Consider the following 22,756-nt stretch of genomic DNA (forward strand, 5'->3'; position numbering starts at 1 on the left):
ACCGTGCTCCAATTAGCTCTATTAATTACGGAGAGTAATGTGAAGGCAGCAGAACGTGAAATATCCCGCACATAGTGTTTGTGCATTGACTCACTCACTGATGTATGAATAATTGTTACTGTAATTTGTGATACAAGACAGCAAAAACAGCAGACTCGTGAAAAAAGCCTGTTCACGTTTTTTTTTTTTTTTTTATCCACCTAAATTCACGTGTGTGCTTGTTGGTAATGCAGCATCTGGACGTATTCAGGTTTCACTGGCCCATTTCTGTGATCCACTTTCTAATTCAGACACAAGTTGGTGATATTGTGGAAGCTGGGTCAGACAGGACAGATAGGAGCATGTGGCAGAGTAAAACACAGGCTCTGATTTGAAGCACCCCACAACCATGAGGAACAACTTAATTTCATAGCCCTGCGTAAACAAGGAGTTATCACTTGTGCATGCATAGGTGTGAGAAAAAAAAAAAAACACCAGCAGTTTTTGTAAACTTTATTTTGAAAAATCAAACAGACTGCTAAGATCAATATATATATTGATACAACGTTAACGGCCAGTAGTTCTGTTCAACTGTAATTATGATTCTTGTACAATGTTGCTGGAAGTCTGCAGTTCATTCGGACCACAGGACAGAGAGAGATGACCAAACCAATGAATAAAACTTGTCAAAACGAGTCCTCTCTGAAGCATTTCATCGCTCAAGCATTTTTCTTATCTTCTGGTGTATAAAAAGAAGAGAACACATTTTAAGTTCTTAATCTAAAAGTGAAAATAAGAAAACTAAAAATACAAAACTTTGGTCTGCTTCCCTTCACTGACTGCTTCACAAATTACTTTCAGTCGTTAAGAGGACAGAAGGAATCAGCTGCTAAACTCCAACAACAAAAAAACCTACAAAAACAGGTTAACCTCTCTCCTATTGAAGAAAAATAATATTGACGTCATCAAAAGAGGACAGTTAACCCAGTACTCACATTTTGTCAGATGTTTACATGGTAGCTGAACCTCTTTGCTCCAAAGGCACGTCAGCTTTTACCTCCCTTAGTCTCATGTCTTACATATACAATGAAAACAACAGAACAAACACACTGACCTTAAATACAGAGTTAATCAAAAAAGAATTGGAAAACAACTAGACGTGTTTGAGCATACTGTGTAACAATGATGAAGAACTTCCTTCATCAAAGCGCTGACTAGGCCCTTCCTATCTAACCCCACCCCAACTCGAAATGCTTCATTCCCCAAACCCAGACCTTCACTGTCCTGCAAAAACCCTACACTCTCACTCTCACTGCAACTTGTCTGTGTGTATGTAGGTATGTAATGTATAATGTGTGTGTGCGTAGAGGAGTGGTCTTGAGAGGCGGGTCGCCTTGGGACAGTGGTAAGCGAAGGGGAAACTAAGGGCGTGCTAGTTTAGGTTCATGAGCCTTCAGTGTCCCAACAGCGTCCTTCACTGCATGATAAATGATGTTCTTCACCTGGGAAAAAGAGAGGGAAACATCCATTAGGGCAATGACAGACATGGAAATTGCACAACAGCAGCACCCCCCGACCCGCGTAGTGTGTGGGTGTCCCACCCAAACAACAATGCACTACCACTGTGCTCATTCTGATGGGAGTCACAGAACTCAAAGAAACCTAGAGAAATAAAGGAAGGTTTGGTTTACTGTTGAGTTGTTACATTGTCTGCCACTCTCCCAACACTCTTCCAATTCACAGGCTTCATGGCAGAATAAGCCCAGCCAGACAAAATCAAAACTCCTCCACAAGATAATTGAACATACAGTATTTGGTTCCTAATGGTAACAGAAAGGGGTTAACCACCAACATCGGTGTTTCCTTTTGCCAAAATAAAATAAAAAACTAAATCTATTATGACATTGGTCCAGAGGGCAAGAATCTCCTTTATGTTACCATTAGGCCACTGGCTCAGGCCCTGCAACTGGCAAGGACGGGCTAACTCTGAGTTGTGCCAACCCTGGCTTATTTAAGATATTTGGGTTCCCCTCAGTGAAACTAAGATTCAGCTCAAATTTTTAAAGAAACCGAGTAACAGGAAAAAAAAAAAAAAACACACTGTGAATTAACTCCAATTCCAATCTATTTGTTCAACATGCACTGTCCATTCACTGCTTTCTTCAATCAATATCAACTCGTTTCATTCAATTTATAGACTAAAACACTACACAAAGAGAATTATTTCTGACAAACTGAAGGTAGCAACAAGTTAAAAGTGAAACGAGGCAGATATTGAAGAAAAAGCAGGGTCCCCTTGTACACTGACCTGTAGCTTGTCCTCGTGGTTGGAGTGAGTGGTGGACAGGTGTCTGAACTCCTGGGTCAGTCTGAAACAGTGCTTCACATGCTCTGGGGATACAAAGTCCTCCGCCACCTTGATACAGCTGTAAAGGTTGTGGACCTGAGGGTAAAAGAGCGACAGACATATCTTAGAGTGTGTCTACAAAAGGGAGTGATTAGAAACATTTTCTTAATGTTGAATGTCTGACCTGGTGTGGAGCCCCGGCAGGGATAAAGACAGCATCGCCTAAGAATTGTACAATGGCCCAGCCTTGGACACCGTATTCTTCATACAGCCTGCGGCGGAGCACCTGGTCCAGGTACCAGCTCTGGTCGTGGATGGGGTCATGGTCCGGAGGGTTCTCCTGACCCTGCTCCTCTCCAACCTGACTCAGATAAAAACAAACGATGGCATGGTGCTCTTCATTAACTTGACCAAGAAATGCACTTATAAAGCTAAAATGGAGCGCAGTATCAGATTTTACCTGAGACTTTATACCCAATTCCAAAAGGCTTGAGAAACATGTCAGAATAAAAGCAAATTCATCTTGATTTTCTACATTTTTGGCACAGAGACAAGTATTTCTCAAAAAGGTGGGGAAAATAGGGATTTTATATACATAATTTTGTACACTGATGCCAAACTAATGCTCCAGACCAATACTATTCAGTAATGGACTGGATTAGTACTATGGATCAGTTGATATTTCCAGTTTCATACTTAGAATCAGCACGGAAATAGGGTACTGGTGCATCCCTAGGGTGGCAGTTAGACAGTGATCTTGTATCCTGCAAAAATGGACTATGCCATTGTATTCTCTTTAATGATAGATTTATTCTTTAATTATTTTTAATTAATTACCCTCTGGTCTATTCTTTAATCAATTTAGGTCTCGCTGCTCCCTAATTCATACCACACAGTCATCTTGGGTTGCTGTTGTTGTTAGCCACCTTTTTGGGCTGACAAATTCAGTCAGTCAGATTTGACACTACGATCCTGTTTACACTTGGTTTTAAGATTCGCTTCAGGTGACTAGATCACAAGGGGACAGCGCTAAATATAAATGTAAATGACTGCCAAGACACATGGCGATCCAGGTGGTCTGGGATGCATTTCACCACATATAATTTGCAGTGTAAACATTAATGCTTCCTGATGCATCCCTTACGACAACATAGTGAATGAAGTGATGTACACAGTAACGATTTCCAAAAACAACTTGTCAGTTAAGACAGTTTCAAGATGCATGATAACGACTAGGGATGTCAAGAGAGCCAATACTTTGGTACCAAGTCGATGCAAATAGTCCAAAAATATGACAGTGGCTGTTTTTGTGGCACCATAGATACTGGATGTATTTCTTTACATTTAGTATTTATTTAGTTTAGCCTTCAGTGGGTTGTCACATATTCTCCCAGAACAGGGCAGTATAAATACAATGTATTGTTCAAGTGTGCACCAAAGAAGAGACAAAGACATGTGAAAGATTGCTCCTCCAGGTGCAGCTGGAGCGTCAGCTCCGCCTCGGTTTGTCCAAAAGACACACAGCAAGAGTTGTGCATGGAAGGATTTTGTGTTCGAGGCGGATGCTCGGGATAAAAATAATAAATTTGCCAAACACAATCAGTGCCATCAAAGTTTCCCATTAAATAGTTGTTTCTTTTTCTAATTATGTATAAGTCTGTGCTAGATACTGCTATTGAAATTCTGTGCAATCTAAAAAGTTATTTAAGCACAGCTGACTTATTGTTTGTTTTGAAAACTTGAAGGTTCAACAGATTTCAATAAAGGAGTGTATGTTGAAGTAAATAGTATTTTTTCTTTTTTTTCTTTCTTTCTTTCATTTTTTTTTTTTTTACCGTTGTATCAAAACAGATATCAAATATTGTGGAAATTCCTGCTATCAACTACTGAATTTCTGGTATTGTGGCAACCCTAATAAAGACAGGTGTGAACAGCAGTGTGTCTCCACTGTCCACTTGTGAACACCTGAAACACTTAAAACCAGTTGCAAACAGGGTGTCTGACTGGCTGAGAGGCATTCTGATGAGTCCAAAAATATCTCTGGGTACTAGCAATCGAACACTTTTCTATATATGTATGACTCCTTTAATATGTTAACTAAGTAAAGTAACACCTCACCTGTCAAACTGTGAGAGCTGATTCACAGTAATAGTTCCCAAAATTAACAGTAGCAATGAATTACCACAATTTAGTAAAGTTGAAAGGCTTTGAAGCAAAAACTTTTAATTTAGTCTTAACAAATTAAATTTAAACTGATGACCAGCCTCCACTTACAAGTAGTCCAAACAAATGGTTTATTTAAGTCTTTGACGAGGATCTGGATGCTCTAAGAAAGATTAGCAACACTAACTCCATAAAGCATATCTGATGCTGCTGAGCAACAATGACAGCAGATGGAGCTATTTCTCTTTGCAGAATCATTTTCCCAGCAGCTAATCATAAAGAAATCAATGAATTAATCAAACTGTGGTATAATCACAATAATACACTCCAGGTCATGCCATGCCATGGAATATTGGAAATGCTGTGCTGAAGTCATAAATTGTTTGTTCTCAAAATGATTTTTGCTTATGTTGGTGGATTTTGCTTTACGATGATCACCAACTAGAGGTCAAAAGTTTGTTTTATCAAGTCACAGTAAGAAACTTTGATGGGTATGTTGTAATATGTCCCTTATTGTGGCAAATACATGGCAGGTCAAGAAATAAATTGTCTTTAGAGACCGGCTGCTGACCTTGCGGAGCAGTTCTCTGATCTTCTCAGCATCCTTGGCAGCATAGATGTGCCAAAGTGCTCCAGGTTTCTCCTTTGCCTCGTACACCCGCCTCTTCGTCATTTCATCAACATCACCCTCCTCAATGGTGGTTATGACCTCTGCAGGACCACACATACACAAACACATACACATACACAAACACAAACACACAAACACACACATAACAGGTTTTCCTCTGTATTCTGTTAGCAGTGGTGTGCCACCATGGCAAGGAAATTACGACAACTGCAAGAGAAAATGTCACTGATGACATCACAACATGATTTGTCAACGATAACATCATTGACTAATGTCAATGATGTTACAATAAACATTGTAATTGTGTCTTACTATTATTTAAAACTAAAAAGTATAGTCCAGTGTTTTATAAGTGATGGTTCTGACTTGATTAAAATCATTTTTAGCACTAGAATATCAACTTGAATCACAACATAGGCCCAAACAGCAACAGTTAAGGGACAAATGTAGAACTGTCACTCAAAAGCATCACAGCTGCAAAGATACTACTGAGGAAACACTGCACAGGACATCAAAGTGTCACCAGCAGAGACTCATACAGATGAGATACTCTACAGGTTCTGCCAATTACAGTTTGTCCTTGATGTATTGCATGTATTCTGACTTAATATGTTAGCATCTGAGTTGTGTTAAGTTAATCCTTGGGCTTTGTAAGCACTAAAATGGCTTTGCTGAATCCTGTTCTGACAACTCTCATACCCCATGACTCAATACCGTGACTGAGTCATTTTGGACTGCCAAGTTAAAACTGTTTTCCCCGCTTTACAGAGTGTAATCCGGTGATAATCCTTAAACAGATACTTTTATGTATATCCATCATACTGTTTGAGAGGAATGGTATAGACAAAAGGACAAGTTACAGACGACACAATCACAACTACTGTCACAACGTCCACATCCACAGCCTAAAGATTGTTTGCACAGAGGAGGTCAACGCTACTGCTTGAAATTACACCCAAGTCTTATTTTAGTACTGATTAATCAATGATTAATATAGACGATATGTTAAAACAGACCAATCTGAGTATGATGTGTTTTTTGTCATCAAGTCAATATGGAACTACATCCACCAGTTCAAGTTTATTCGCTGTGTTTCTCATCAGTACCTAACCATGTGTATGTATTTAGCTAGGTGACCTACAACAAACCTTAAGGTAACAGCCCCAGTTCACATATCAGCATATATTATTTATTAATCTGCTCACTGGAGGCAAACGATCCAGAAGTTGCCAGACTAAACTGTTGTTGTGTATGTGCTTGTTCAAGTTGTGTGTGTAAAATCCCCCCTTATCCTCCCCACTGGAAGAGAGAGCACTACACGGGAAAAGCATGACTACTGTTCCTGTAGTCTACCAACAGTGAGAGGAGGCCTGTAAGGGAATACGGATGCCAATACTAGATGCCCTTCATTCATAGCTTATCTCCCACAAAGCAAGGACCAGAGCACCACTCACAAGAAGGCAACAGCAAGAGCAGAACTAAATTGAAAAAACTAAGTGGACAGGGGTCAGCAGAAATCCTGTTCAATTGAGTCCAAGTATAAATCTGAATTCAGTTTTCTTTTCCATGATACTGCATTGACTGTACTACAAAATAAATAAATAAATAAATAAAAATGCAGAAATCTGAAATCTACATTTGGAAAGTTTGGGTCTTCAAAGGCTGTTAACAAGAGGTTTCAATACCATCACATACTTATTCAAAGGGTTAATAAGGCTGCATTTACAGAGATGTACAACAGGGTCCCAAACATGCCATAACAGAACAACAGTGCTCTGGCCCCTGCTTCACATTTAATAACAGCAAGATGGAGTGGAGGAGTGAAGGAAGGGAGTTAGTCAAGAAGAAGGGCATGCTACTGAGGTGATACAATTGAAAGTCTACAGACCTTTGCGTCCAGCGATATCTGCCTCTGTGAATGAGAAATTTTGCCACAATCAAAAGGAGTGAGCCCCACTGAAGGGTCTTTTCAGGGTCCTGTCCAAGCCAATGACGTCAGGAGTAGCTAACTTAGTAAAAGCTGGACAGGGCAAAGCTAACCTAAATGGAGTGTTGAGGAGTGTGTGGTTACAAGAGGAAAGTGAGGTTAAGGTCCTCTGATACAAAGAAATATATTTTCTTTATCTTACTAATATTCTCCAAGATGTTTTTTTTATTTGGTAATTAAATGTAAAAAAAAATAAATAAAAAAAAATAAAAAAAAAAAAAATAATAATAATAATAATAACAATAATAATAAAATAAATAAATAAATCAAATAATTGGTATATATTGCAATAAATCAAAAACATCTTTCATACAGAAGATGCTGACAAAATTGTGTATACTTGGGGGTAAGCAGTGCTTTTGAGGAGTTCTAGTGGCTTAGCCATTAGTGATAATAAACAGTGTAATGCAAAAAACTGTCAGTAATTGCAATAAATGTGAGAGAGTGTACCTAAGGGTGTCTCTCTGTGCATGTTCACTCACCCTGCTCATGGTCTGTCTCTCCTTGAGGGATGCCTACGTAGACCATGACATTGACGGCATCAGACACATCCAGATGGAGGTTAGTGGTGCCCACCTTCCTGTCCTCAGTCGAGATCAGGCCTAAGGGAGGGAAAACGGAAGGCGGAGGCATGGAGAAATACAAGACAAAACAGGAGAGATTAGGACAACGGGAGGAATACCATCAGAGAGAGAGGAAGACAGAGATAAGATATCAAAACTGAAGTGAGTGAAAGAATGAAGGTCAAACATTTTCACATCAGTGTGAATCTCTCTTTCTCACCATAGGCGTTGTACATCTTAGGCCCCAGGTCAGGACGCACAAAAAAGTTGGGCAAACGGGCTGCCAGATTTAGACGGCCATCTCTTTTTGTGTACTCTGGCAAGGGGAGGTTATCCATTAGATCCTCAAACCTGGGGCATAAAAATAAGCAAGAGGTCATGTGATTGATTTATTCTTTCAGGAACTCAAATTAAACATGAAACAAAGCCAGTGGGGTATGGTGTGATGAGACAGCTGGTTGAGTTAGGTGTGTATGTGTGACACCAGAAATTAACAAGACTCCGGGGGTGCCTCACCGTGTGGGCATCATGTCCCTGAAGTCTTCTCCTGGAGGCCAGTCCTTTAATTTCAACACCATGGGTTGGCCTTCATTATCCTGCAGTCGCTCTGCATTAATAGGGAAACACACATCAGCCAACATTTGTACAGGATCAGGGGAAAAAAAACAGCTCCACAAATTAATACAGATGAATAAGAACAAATAAGTGAAATCAAATTTAAAAAATAATGTGGTTACTCACTGGAGATGACCTGAAATCCGTCCCAGAAGTCTCGCACCTTGACATCAGAGATGATGGCACAGTTTCTACAGTTGACGAGGTCTACATCCTGGTCTCCAAACTCCTCACTGAAGGCCTCAGGCCGCCACAAGTTACCTTTTAGACGTTTATGTATCCCTGACACTAAAACAGGCTGCAAACAGAGCAGAGACATGAAAGAGCAACAGAATTCAGTGCAACACATTATGAGTTGTCTTTCTTGTTCTGGTATATTAAAACATGTTTCTGACACAGATACCCCTCAAGTTAAACCCGATGTTGCTCTCTTACTTGTCCCTGCTTCCAGCACTCTCTGAAGATCTTCCAGTTGTTGCTGTTGCCGGGATCCTGTAGGCAAAGGAGTCTTCCATCACAGAGCCAGGAGTGGGAGGTATGTGGGTCCAGAACACTGAGACCCATCACTCCGTCCCTGCGGCCCCCCAGTACACCAAGCTCACCACCCTCAGCGGCTCCCGTGCGACGCCCCTCAGCCTTTTTGGTCTCCACCACGGAGGCAATGATGTGATCCAGAAAGTTGGGGAGGCTGCCCTTCAGTTTGTCACCCTGACAGACCAAAGAGCACTTTAGTGTTACCGAACTACAGGGACATCAATTTAGGTAAAATGTGTACACTTGAGTCCTTTATGATAACAATATTGACAAGGTAATTTTAAAGTATGCATACGCCTGTTGAGGTAAAGACAGAAGGGAAGGGTACACCACTCTCTCCGGGACCCTGGGGGAGCCTGCCAGGGCCAGAGTTCAGCAGGTCCCGGAGACTGGAACCCTCAGGCTTGGGCTGGGCCATGCTGGAGCCCAGTAGCAGGCTGTTAAACAGCTTAGGGCTGGAAGCAGAGGGTTTTGATAGGGCACTGAGAGAGTCCAGGCCAAACGGTGGCCGACTGTCTCGACTCATCATCGAGCGGAGCGAACCAGATTCTGAGAGGAGGTAGAGAGAAGACCACGACAACAACTTCTGAGTCAACACTGATTGTGATTTTTATCACCATTCAATAATACAGGATTGTTTTTTTCTTCTGTCTAAATTACCTTTTGTGTCATCCTTGGCTTTCTGTGTGGCCAAGTCTGCCAGCCAGTGCAGAGCAGAGCTGTTGCCCTCTCCTGAGGAGCGTGAATCCTTGGCAGAGGACTGAGAGACGTTACCTGGGGCACTTGTACCACTGGTGCTTTCTGCAATTTCACCACCCCCAATGTCTGTTGATGTTGCTATTTGTGTAGGTTCTGTTTTAATTGCTGATGATTCCCCCTCTTGTTTGGGAGCAGCGCCGACACTAGAGGCTGGAGCTCCCAGGCCACTGCCACTGCTTGCTGTTGACTGCTGAGACAAAAACAACCAGACATTCAAGTCCTCCGGTTTAACATATTTTACAGTACAAAAAACATGCAGACCTAAGTAAAAGATAGTGACAGTACCTGTGAAATACCATTGGGGGCACTAGGGCGCACTAGAGGCTTGGTGTGTCGACTGGTACAGGGGCAATTGGCCTTAATACCCCACTTGCCTCTAGCTGAGTGCACCATATCGCCTATATTGTAGAGAGCTGAAGGACAGAGGGATTAAATAATTACTCATAAATCACAATTTTAAAGAAACTGCATCTATACAAGACTGTGTATAATAGTCTTTGTGAGATCAAGATGCTCAGATTTCAAATACAGTTTTTTATGTACATGTCTCTGGTTCAGATGTGCATATTACCTGCCCCAGGTATAATCTGTGTCGGCATGAGGTTCTGTGGCTCGTGAGGTTGGCCTTTGGCACACTTCAACCAAGAGAAGACCTCATCCTCTGGACCCTCATCTACATCTGAAGGAAAGGACACACTGTTGACCCATGTGTATCCCACACACACATCTTCAAGGACTCACAAAGTACTAACCTAGTTTACAAGAATTTCATTCACACAGTAATACTATGAGGGATATCAAACTCCAAAGTCTGCAAAATGTCAGCACGCAGACTCACCCTCCCGAGGCCTATTCCTGCGGAGCCGGTAGCAGTCCAGACACACTCCAAAGCCACACTTGCGACACACCCAATGGATGTTGAACAGGGTGGTCTCACACACGTCACACATTTCCCTGACACCCCGCACAGCACGTTTCCACGCCACTTTCTCTGAAGATCAAGCCAGAAGACAGTATTGTCTGTAGTGTATATAGGCTGCCATACAGCAGAGACAATGGGAGTATTTCAGGAAGAAGGTTTAACAATGTAACCCTGATCTCTGAGCTGAACAAACCAAACATGGCATGCCCCAGGTTTTCTGTTTCAAAACAGCAGGTTACAATGGGTTCAGTCAAGTTTCAGTTGGTTGAAGCTGACTGAGGAGTGTTCACGCTGAACTTAAAAAGACAGCGTAAATGGAGCACAGATAAAAAAGGATGCACCATGGCAACCGTCAACAAGAAAACCACAGCGTCATATTCCATGCCTCTTGATTTATACGTTTTTACTGCAATCCCAGGCAGAATATGACTACACTCCTCAGAAAAAAGCAGCCATGATTTTGTGGGGAAAAAATGCTTACCAGCACAAAACATACATTTCAACAGTTAAACGCAAGATTTGTTTGAACTGTTGATATATTACACAACCTTGCAATTGAAATCCAAAAATTATATCTCCTTGGAAATGCCAATGAGAGAAACCAGAGTTGACACTTTCTGATTAAGCAAGAGAGACGGACTTTAAAACAATTTGTAACAAAGCAAATGGTGCCAAAAAATATTTTGGGCTTCTGCGTTGACAGGATTAAAAAAAAAAAAAAAAAAAAAAAAAAAAATGGCACGCCACATCAGACAACCATTTCCCAGTTAAAATGCTGCAGGCCCTACAGGGTTTCTGACCAAAAACTGGAGGTTAGTTCAAGTAAAGCTGCTACCTAGTAAGGTAGCTTTAAAGCCTAAATGATAATAATAACTGACCTGGAGTTAACAAATCTCCCTTTCTAGAACCAAAAATCTTAGGTTTCCATTAACTCTGAGGTAATACAGGTTAACCTTTAAACCTGCTTTCTGAAATATCCCAAGTATAATACAAAAGCACAAGATTAAATGAAAGGCACACTGAAACCATTAGATATGTTGGTGCTTCTTGAAGATTTTTTTTGTAGACATGTAGAGATCCAGTTATTTTCAATTGGCCTCCTGCCCCATTACAGGGTTAGTTCTTAAGTTAACTTGACTATGGGCACATTTTCTTGCTGTGGGTAATGTGGGGGACCACCGTTAAATGAATATAAAGAAAGCCCTGAAAGTACAACTAGTTTCACTCACGGTGTGGCTCCACCATCATCATGGCCTCCTTCTCAGACATGACCAACTGGCAGAACTGGTCTCCCACATTGGCCAGGATGTACTTGGATGTATCCAGATCCAGACCCTCCTGGACAGCTGGTGCTGGGAGCCACAGCCCCATGGCCATGGAGTCGCTCTGCTGGGGACTGAGGAAGCCTTCCACACGCAACACACCTTTACGTGTGAACGCCAGCCTGGCCATGGGTAAAAATGATTAAGTCAGTAGCATGTTGCTCTTTGAACTGTATAGCTAAAGGTATGTTTTATTTAATTTAACTGAAGCTCATGAAAAAGATAAAGCTTAAATGATGCCTCTGATCTATAATGCATACAAAGCAAGACTCTGTTGCAAAAGTGCGCCAAACAGCCCACTGACATAAATGCACACCTGCGGAAGTGGAAGAAACGACACGCCACATTAGGATCGTCGTCTTCGTCTGTATCGTCATCTGTATTTCGGTATTTACGGTAGCGCTCCAGACGGCACTCCCGGCACTTGTGTAAGTGAGGGGCCACGTTGATGCAGGAGCCATCCTGCAGGAAAGACTCACCAGACTGCTTCAGGCGACGCACCTTGGTCTGGTCTTTTAACACTGACTGGCCCACTGAGGGACACACACCCGAGTCATTATCGCCGTTATGCAGCATTTATGTAGTATATTGTTATGATATATCATAAAAGATAATGAGTTTGTCAAGACTGTTCAGGGCTTACCTTTGAAAGGTTTGTTACGTGGCCGGCTCTTGGCAGTCCCAGAGGCTTTATTCTTCTGCAGCATCGCCCCATCCTTGGAAGGGCCTGGTGGTCCTCCTGGGATCTGGCCTCTCTCCGGGCCCTCCTCATTCTCACTTAGATCTGACAGGTCGCTGTTGCTGCTGGAGTCAGAGTCACGCTTGGATGCCTGCCCCCTTTCTTCCAGAGTAAACTTCTGTGTCTGGCTCTGGTCAAAAGATGTTGGCACCTCTTCAGTTCCACCAGGGCCGGGGCTTCCAAATAGGGGGAAGCCTGAGGTGGATGTAGGCCTCTCCCCACTTTCCTGCTCCTCCTTGGGTTTAGTCCCTTCACTCTGTGACCTCTGACCTAAGGCAGGGCCTGGAGATGAGGAAGAGCTGGGGGAACCACTTGCTGAGAGGGGTGTAAAAGGGGAAGACAGGATCCCTTTAGGTGGCTCTGCCATAGTAAACAGATTTGGTTTGCTGTCTGAGGCAGGGCCTGGAGCTTGTGACTCAGTCCCAGACAGGCCAGCAAAGGAGGTATGAGGGTTTTTGTCTCCATATGCCAGGAAGGGGTTTGAAGGTTCTTGTGAGGCCTGGAGGAACAGATTCTGGTGGCTGTCTGAAGTCTTTGCACCAGACAGCAGTCCTAAGCTCCCGGCAGAAGTTCCGTTACTGCCGCTCCTCTTAGCAGCACCTTGGGCTCCAGTGGATGCAGTGAGACCCCCTATACTCAGGTTTGAGCCCCTCAACCCCCCTCCACTCATGCCTCCTCCAAATGGCTTGCTGAGCACACCATTTCCTGTTGGATGGCTCTCAGGCACTTTGGGCTGCTCTTTGTGGGGTGCTATAGTTGAGGCTGTTGTCGACCCAAAAAGTCCAGTTGAGGGCGCCCCCACAGGCTTTTTCAGCCCTTCAGCGGAGGTCGCAGGCTTGAACAAGCTTGGGGGCTCTTTACTAAGGCTCTCTGACACTGCAGTGAAGTAGTTGGTGTCCTTGGACTGGGTCTGACCAGGACCTGGACTTGGGTTGGGGCCAGGGTTCTGGGACATACACTGGAAAAACAAGTTTTGGTCTTGCTGGGATTGTGTCTCATTCTTTGCCCCTCCAAAGCCAAAGCCAAAGGGCCGGGAGTTGTCCTGGGAAGCTGTGGTGGTAGCAGGGGCTCCATTGGTCTGGGAGGTAACATCTCCAAATACTGGAGCACTAGCAGGGATGGCCTGAGGCACACGGAAACCCTTGGAACCCTTGCACACAAAACAGAGTACATACATCAGTGACAGAATGCAGCTTTTTTTTTTTTTTACAGCAGAAAATGTATCCATCGGGTTAAGGTGGTATGTATCTATGCAATGTTTGTGGTATTGATTGCTTTACCTCAGTCTGGTTTCCCCAGTTGGAGGATTTAGGGCTGAAACCCACAGAGGCTGAAAGTGCCACACTGGGGCCACTGCCATGAGAAGATGAGGAGATGGTGACAGGCCCCGGGGACACAAGAGCAGCTGTTCTAGGGTAGGCTGACTGGGATGGCTCCTCTCTGTCTGGCAGGGGGGCTGGGGAGGCCTTCGAGGCAGGAGCTCCAGGGACCAGGCTTGGCATCTGACCTAGTGAGGGGAAAGATGTGTTGGAGAAGGGAGAGGGGGCTGGTTTGAGGGGAGGAGGGGTGGGAGTATGAGTGACAGCGTTGGTGGAGTCCGCAGCCCCCACTGTTGAGAGCAAGCGTCCGTTTTCCTTGATGTGGACAGGGTAACGAGGAGAAGGAGCATTTGATTGTTCCATCTGGAGTGAGGAATTGGTGTTGGGGGATGCCACTCTGCCTTGAGGAAAAGATCCTTCTGAAGAGCTTCCATTTTTGGAGGTGCTGCTGACTCTTTCGCTTCCACCAGCCTCTCCTCCCCACATCACCATCCCTTCCACAGAGGCTTTGTTGGAATCGCCACAGTTTTGTCCCTCAGTTCCCGCCTCTCCTGCACCTTTGAAACGTTTCAAGTTCATGTCATCCTCACCCTCAGAGGCAGTCCTACGCCTACGTCCACTATCAGCCTTTCCTGTTTCGCTCTCTTTTCTGCGTCGACCATTTTTACCAAGCTGAGAAAGGATAAGAGGTTGAAGTAAGTATGGTTGTAGTATATCTTTAAAAAAATAAAAGATACTCCAATTCATAATGTGACCATCTTACCTCCTCCTCTGTGAGCATTACATGGATCACGCGGGGATCTACCATCTGATTTTCATCTCCCTAGAATGGAAAAAGGTGTCAAAAATCAAAACTTTTTGTACAAAATAAGCTCCGAGTGACACCCATCTACAACTTGATTGTTATTTACCTTTTCCATGGTGATTTCCATGATGTGCGATACAGGGTCGTGCTGAGAGACTAGTCCCAAGGCCCAGCACTCCTCAAACTCTGGCTGGTACACGCGAACCCTCCGTCCTTGAATGGTGTAGGAACCTGAGGACAGGTGCAGTAAGAAACAGAAGGGTTAAACAATGGTAGTTGAAAGTGAAACATAGTACATAGTAAATCTATGCTGCACAGAGACAGAAAAGACTTGGTCAATGAGCAGGAGCACAAGAAACAACTGAGACAAGAGGCTGTCAGGGAGCAGTGTCTTACACTAACTGGAAATTTATTTTGGCCAAGTGCAAGGAGAGGTAATTGCAGTTTCATTTCTATCTCATATTGTGTCACAAACTTTAGTCTCTCATTCTAGTTTGAATTATCAGGCTACTATTGGTTAACTTGCAACTACAACATTAAGATAAGTTTATTTAGGGTTTTATCTGCCATATCATGTTCATTATTATATAGCATCACTATATAAACACCACACATTGTGGCTTGCGGCTGCTTTAAACATATCTGAAGACAATTTTTATAGATTGGTCTTTTTGTAACATTTTAATTTCTGCATATTGTTATTGTTTTCCTCTTGCATCTAACTTTTTAGACTTCAATTACTCTGCCTCCTTTTCTGTGTGTTTTTTAATAATTTTATTTTCTGTTATATTATTTTATCTTATTGTATTGTAATGTTTGGTGAAACGTTTGAAACTGTGGGTTTCTAAGAAGTGCTATAGAATAAAGCTACCATTATTATACGCAAAACACATTCATATCTATGGTAAATTTACAGTTCCAGTTCACCGGATCTGCATGTCCCCAGCAAACAGTTCCCTCCACAACATATCGTGTAGGCTTTATCTCAGACTTTGCCTCTCTGTTCAGACACAGCACAAATGTCATACCAAAGCCACCCTTTGTTTTGCATTACAGGTGCAATAACTTGTGGTCAGTGTAGTTAGTCACTAACTGCTTGACAGATGTAAATCATGTTTTTCTTTCTGAGAACAACTTTGATGGAAAAATAACAATTCTGAATGCCAACCATGTTCATGCAAACACAAACAAATAAAAAAAAACATTTAAGAAGGCCACCCAAACGGTAACGTTACACTGGACACTACTGGAGAAAAGATCGACTAGAGAATCCATGGAGGTAGCAAAGAAATCAAGAAACAAACAAAGCAAGACAATACTGTTGGAATGGCTGAGGTTTTTATTAGGAGAATAATGACTGACAGTGAGGCTCACCCTTCCTGAAGATTTCTTGCAGCTCAAAGTCACTGTGCCAGCTGGAGATGGCAGCCTGCAGGGAGGGCTGCTCCAGCAGCAAGGAGTGTCTTATGTCTTTATCCACCTGTGAAAGGACAGAAACCAGACTGTCACACAGCACTAATGCAGGAACAAAAACAACATTAAAGCTTCACTACAGAAAGTTACTCTGAAAAGCATAAACAGAAAGTATCAATCAAGCTTACACACCTCAAACCTCTGGACAGACTTATTGTCAGGGAGGAAATCAAAAGTCTTGTTTCCAAAAAACTCAACTGGAACCAGAGATCCCAATCCCACTCTGTCGACTAGGGAGCGGAAAGCCTGAGGAGAGAAATGATACCATCTTACTGTATGAAGCTAACCCTGTGGAAAGGCACATTACATTTCCATTTGTTTCAACAGCTAAGTGGGAGTAGGATCAGTTGGGTATAACACTATAATCTGCTTGTCAACTCATAAATGACATTAACCCTCGAACGGTGCGGATTACCAGAATTATTCCATGTAATCTAAGTTATCCGGACTTCCCTCAGCACTTCAATTACAATTCCAGGTGATGGATTCAAGTAAAGTTTGCAGACCCAGGGCACACAGAAATTGGGCATTTGGCCTTTTTAGAATCCCTAAAAAAACTGCACTTGATCCCCAATTAACGAACTGTGGACCAGTTGCGTCAACTTTCTGGAAAACACTGGGGGTTAGGATTTGTTGCTTAATCTTAGTTTGATGTGGTCAAGGTCCAAACTTGAGAGGGAAAACTCAATCAGGCACATCCAAAAACTTAAGTTAGTGAATAGCACCATGCCTGCCAAAGAGAATTAAAATGTGCTGGTATGTATTTCACTGTGGCAATTCATTTAAACAGTTGTATTGTTTGCCATTCTCAAGTGTTCTTATGTGAGGAACTGCTGACATCCATAAGTGTCCAATGTCCTTTTTGTACCAAAAACACCAGGAGGCAAAGTTTCTATGAACTTTTAAGTTCATAGAAACTTTAATGAGTTGTCTTGCCATTTTTTGTGAGACTGACAAGAGCAAAACAGTAACCATGGAAGATGCTGAAGCAGTCATTATTTTCCTGGTGGGGTTGAACAATGAATTTAAACATTATCGAAATCACAATTTGGCCAAGTGCAATATCTAAATCATAGGAGCTACAATTTTCGCTAAAGGTAAATTGTGTGATAAAACATTGCTATAGCCAAGATAAAGTATTATGGTACTACAGAGATGTACTGGCCTACAAATTTTCCACATGTATTAGATCATGTGTTTTTTGCTACAGACCCCCGAAAAAATCATACCGTCATCATTTTAATGGCTCTTTCAGTCTAATAAAAATTATAATGCATTCATACTAAAATTGTGAATCATACTGAAATCACAATCTGTAAAGTTAACGACAATATGATTTTTTTTACAATATCATTTAACCCTAGTTCAGAGTTATTTATTGCTGTCATGCTGTCACAACTGCATGTGTTTTTGGAGATGTGGACGTGGAAAATCAGACTGAAGATGCTAGAAAAGCAAGAGCTGAAAGAGGAAACTGCTTTGGTGTAGAATAATGGAGATCAATTGTGACATGCCGTTCATAGCAAACAAAGACGGAGAGCACGCTTTTCTGTCAATTACAAGCCAAACAATCTTTTGATTAAACAATCTATTATATATTTGTTCCCCAACACTTACTCCTGCTTTTTAACATGGTGAGGGTGGCACTGTAATGCTGCTTGCATCAGATGTTTTTAAACCAATCAGGGATTTTCAATGCTAAAACTCTACCTCAACAGCCCACCGTAACAGTACAACCTTTGTTGCAGGGACCATTTCAGGGCCCAGGAATCAACCTCCTTGGCAGTGGTTCTATCGTTAAAATAGGGCTAAAGGGTTCCCAGTTCCTCAAAAGGGTTCCTGTGTTCTGGAGACAGTTCCCGCAGTGGAAAAGACATACAAGCAAATACTTACCAGAGCAGGCCAAGCAGTGGTTGATGCTGGGGTTCCTGCAGTCCCAGTACTGTCACTCCGGTTGGCCCAAACGATGGAGTCTTCCACCAACACAGCTCTCACTCCTTCTCCATACACCTGTACCCAAGAACACCGCTGCACAGGACTCTCAAACTCCACAAATACCTGCAGCAGGAGGAACAGAGAGCCAAGAAAGAAATCCATAAGAAACACATTTGGAGTTTGCCACAAGCCATGAGGGAGACGCAGCAAACATGTGGAAGCAGGTACTCTGGTCAAGATGAGGCAAAAATTGAAGTTGTGGCTCTGGTGCAAAACACTATGCATGGCGGAAACCCAACACTGCGCATCACCCTGAGCAAACCATCCCAATATTGAAATATGGTGGTGGTAGCATCTTGCTGTGTGGATGCTTTTCATCAGCAGGTACTGGGAGACAGGTCAGGAGTGAGGGCAAGATAGATAAAAGGCAATTTTGTTTCAATCTGCAAGAGACTTGAGACATGGGTGGAGGTTCACTTTCCAGCACATCAGTTATTCCAAACATACAGCCAAGCCTAAATTGGAACGGTTTATGGCAAAGAACATTAATGTCTTAAGTTGTTTTCACACTGCAAAAGGTACGAACCATGGTTCGTTTGGTCCGGACAGAGACCATCTCTTTTGGTAGGACCAAATTTTGGTCCTTTGTTGCGGACTGTAGTCCGCGGCACCTTTCACACCTGTAATTTAGGTTCGGATCAAACTGAAAAGTCCGAAAGTCCGGACCAAACGAGATAGGTGTGAAAACGCCCTTATATTGGCCCAATCAAAGCCCAGACCTTAATGCCACTGACTGATCCTAAGTCCGGCCACCACCGCCCCCCCAAGTGTAAACCGGACAATCATAGCTAAGTAAATGTTGCCTCAGACGAGCAACATGGCTTTTTCCACCAACATGAATGGATTTTCTATAGATGTTAACAACAACTAAGGGGGGAGGGATTTAGAATAGGTCAACTGAGAATCTGTGGCGAGACTTGAAAAATGCTGTTCACAGACAGTGTTCATCCAGCCAGACTGAACTTAAGCTATTTTGCCAAGAACAGGCAAAAACTGCAGACTCTACATGTGCAAAAGTGATTGACATACCCCAAAAGAGTTGCCACTGTAATTACAGCGAAAGGTGTCTTAATCAAGTATTGATTTATTTGACGTGGTTCATTCTTTTATAGGACATATCAATGTTGGCAATATTTCCTGATATGCAGTACTACTAGTTTTTTCCTTTTCTTCCTCCATGGCTTCCTTCCACAATCTCTGTTCATCAAGTTTATCAGTCCAGTCAGCGTCAGCATGCTGACCTAAAAAAAATCAGTATAGCTTAGATGATAATGGTATTGTTTAGGGTTTACATATCAAAGTTGATTGTGTCTCTTGTGATGACTTCCTCTGCTAACACATAAATATAGCTATGACTGTGGCAATCAAGATGAGTCTGGGACAATAGAAATGATTCTGTGTCCTGATAATTATGACTGGAGTCATGTTGGTGGAGTAAATCTGAGCTAATAATTATTACGATGATGATGATTGATTAGATAATGAGGTTAGAATATATTTTCTATTGTTTTTTTAAATACAGATCTTAGTATGAATAAATATGACCGACACTGTTTACATATAGCAATGATAATATATTGTAGCTTGGTTCATCTTGCAGCTTAACAACAACAACAATACTACTACTACTACTACTAATAATAATAATAATAATAATAATAAATGTGGGTATGGATCCTGTGTGAAATGCATAATGTTTTCATATTACAACATGTTAACATTACATCTCCCTGTAAGGCTCATGTTTTGGTTTACATTGCTGGGAAAAACTGATACGATAAATTATTTTGCAGCGCTGAATGTAAGATATCACTATAACATTTATATTACAGCACAGAGGTGAAAAAAACGGTATTTTTTCCTTGTCTTTTGTGTCCATTTTGCCCAGCTGAGATAAAACTGGAACAAGATGCCCAGTGCTGACAGGGCAACAACCACACACTTGATTCAGCAGTGCACTGATATCTGACTGATTCCCAGTAACAGTGAGCTTTTCTGAAGCTTAGTGGTGCTCCTTTTGGCTGGTTCACAGGAGTGGTTGGCTGTCACTGACTTAAAAAAAAAAAAAAAATCCTCATCATTCTCATATTACAAATAATTAGAACCGAATAGCTGAAAAGACAAGTTTTTTGTTTTATGTTGTTTTCTTTCTTTTTCTTTTTTTTTTTTTTTTTTTTAAATGGCCACACATCTCCTTTGCTGCCAGCTGGATAAGAGGTGTAGGTTCATTGTAACCACTCTTTTCCCATAAAAAAAACAAGCTGAGAAAACATACAAAAGGGCAGATAACGCACAAGGAAAGCTTTTTTAATATGCATACGATACAGCAAAATAATACACACCTTCATTTGATCCATACCCCAACAGTGAGGGGCATTCAAACATACAACTGAGGCTGCAAGAAAAACTTAACTACTGTGGATAGATAGATAGACAGATAGATAGACAGATAGACAGATAGATAGATAGATAGATAGATAGATAGATTTTAAACTATTTTACAGCTGCTAAAACAAAACCAGGAGCCAATTTTGAGAAGACTCGCTATAGAGTGTGAACTATCAATATTAGGATTAAGATTCTTTTTTAGATTAAGATGGGGGTGAATCTGGTCTAAACGAGGCATGATTCTCAACTGTAAAACTACTGACCTGTGTTACCAGTTCATTGTTGTATACTAGGTGCTAGGTAACAAAAAGTGCACAAAACTCGCCGTTTGACAGCTTAGTCCTACTCATCTGTGTTTGTTTGACTACAAACCTTTCATCAGACCAAATATCATAACAATCTGGGTGTCGTAACCCTAGTCTGTGAAAAGCATTCCTGGTTTCACCCTCATCTGAACTTGCAAGGCCTTGAACTAAACTAACGTTAGCTCAAGAAAGTACTATGCTAATGCTAACCTCCCCTGCAGGTTACCAGAGATTGGACCGTGGGCCAAGTTAATTTGCGACAATAGCGTTAACCTTTATCCCATTCCGAGGCATCTGTGCTATTTCATCGCTTGCTGCAGACTTCAAAGTGGATATATGCTGCAGGTGAATGTCGCCCGTGGATTTGGAAAACGCTAACAAAGCAAAGGCCAGAAAATCCCCGGCCTCAAGTTTAGCTTCACCTATCTGCCTGCGACTTCTAGCTAGCTAATACATTAATTGGGAAAACATTACCCGGCAACAAATGCATCGTTAAGGCTGCAAAACGAGCACAGCGATGCGACGTTTTCAGTCAATAGTTAGCAGGCATCTACACCACTGAATTAAAGGCTTTTCAGTTCAGTGCTACAGCAGTATTCATATGTAAACACTGACCGTCAAGCCCGCAGCTGCTGTGGTTGTTGTTGTCGCCTCCGCTCCGCTAACCTCGGGGGCGGCGAGGCCGATGACGCTGACCGCCCGCACAGTCCCCCGGAGCCAGTCCCGGGTCAAGACGGCCTGCTCCGGCTCGGATCCAGTCGTAGACCGGCCGTCATTTAGGAGCAAAAGCAGACGCTTCCCTATCAACTCGAGAGAGTCCCCCATGTTTTGCTCGCTAGCTAGCTGGCTCTAGGGAGCCACCATGAACGGAGTAACTTCGTCGCTTGAGATAGGAACTCAAAAATTATTTTAAAAAAAAGGAAAAAAAGAAAAAAAAAGCCAGGCAAGCAGGCGTACGGTAGCTCCTGCAGTGTAGCACTTATTGTACAAGAGAGTCCCCTCTCGGTCGGCACACCGGAGGAATCTCAGTGGCGGACCAAGTCAGCCAGGAATCCAGAGAATGGAGATGTTATTGTCCTCGGTGCTAACGCTACTGTGCTGCTCTGTCCGCCATTGAGACCTGCAACAATCAAACGCACTCCTCGTAGGCACTAGGCAGTACTGCGGAGACGGAGTCCATTCTGTGGAAACAGCGACCTCTAGTGACAGGCCTGTGCTCTGCGCATACAGCCTGGGTGTTCAGCACACTCTGGCCCGGTTGAACTAAAGATCGCAGACTTTCTCTTATTCTCTTATTTGCAGTATTTTGTCGTCGTTTAATTTGGAGCATCGTCATTTTACTGTGTGCCTTAATAGACGGACCAATGGTGCACTCAGCCCTTAGAGTCTATTTACTGCCATGGGAGAAATCCACCACAAGGAGTGCTTTATTTAATGTTAACGAACTACATAAGAAATGGAATAGAAATCTAAAAGTCAGAAATCAGGATATGACAGAGACAAAAAAAAATCCTTGCATTATTAAGGGTAAATGTAAGATGCAGCAAAGTTTTCTCAGTCATACACAGTATATTCTCTTGGGTCGTCGTTTCATTTCAAGCATCAGTGTTTTATTGGGACATTTAGCTCGAAGTAGCTGTTTTTTTGTTTTTGTTTTTGTTTTTTTCCTTAAACAATGTCACAACCTGACCTGGAGTACCCCGCCCCTTCGGCATAGTCATCTCCTATCCAGTTACATTTCCCTTCTGTTCCTAAAATATAAGTGTATTTGTCCACAAGAGGGCGCTAGACCGCCAACTATTTTCCACATTACAGTACGATGGAAAGTCAAACAATAAATAACTATTTCTAGGAATATTCTTCTCTGGAAGAAAGGGGTCTCACGTTTGTTATTTAGACCAGTCAAACGG

The 22,756-nt window shown here is 42.4% G+C and overlaps 1 protein-coding gene across 4 annotated transcripts; it reads right to left on the reverse strand.

Moving 5' to 3' along the window:
• Window positions 1-477: 477 nt before the first annotated feature.
• kdm3b (lysine (K)-specific demethylase 3B) lies at window positions 478-21,988 on the reverse strand. 4 transcript variants are annotated; one of them, XM_030061680.1, is made up of 25 exons: window positions 21,462-21,987; window positions 18,052-18,216; window positions 16,291-16,404; window positions 16,060-16,165; window positions 14,792-14,916; window positions 14,647-14,703; window positions 13,842-14,552; window positions 12,466-13,711; window positions 12,139-12,355; window positions 11,730-11,944; window positions 10,417-10,569; window positions 10,150-10,257; window positions 9,864-9,991; window positions 9,480-9,768; window positions 9,115-9,368; window positions 8,721-8,993; window positions 8,412-8,583; window positions 8,187-8,277; window positions 7,891-8,021; window positions 7,590-7,709; window positions 7,009-7,032; window positions 5,061-5,200; window positions 2,511-2,687; window positions 2,288-2,422; window positions 478-1,481 (listed from the first exon to the last, which is right to left on the reverse strand). In XM_030061680.1, exons 1-25 carry the CDS (start codon window positions 21,669-21,671, stop codon window positions 1,401-1,403), a joined length of 5,442 nt encoding a protein of 1,813 aa, XP_029917540.1. In that variant the 5' UTR covers window positions 21,672-21,987; the 3' UTR covers window positions 478-1,400. The 4 variants fall into 4 exon arrangements, with proteins under 4 accessions (XP_029917540.1, XP_029917541.1, XP_029917539.1 ...); XM_030061681.1 differs by having other exon boundaries at window positions 9,480-9,765; window positions 14,644-14,703; XM_030061679.1 differs by having other exon boundaries at window positions 14,644-14,703.
• Between the last annotated feature and the right edge of the window lie 768 nt (window positions 21,989-22,756).

This window comes from Myripristis murdjan, chromosome 10 (genome assembly GCF_902150065.1).
Source record: "Myripristis murdjan chromosome 10, fMyrMur1.1, whole genome shotgun sequence".
Classification (NCBI taxonomy): Eukaryota; Metazoa; Chordata; class Actinopteri; order Holocentriformes; family Holocentridae; genus Myripristis; species Myripristis murdjan.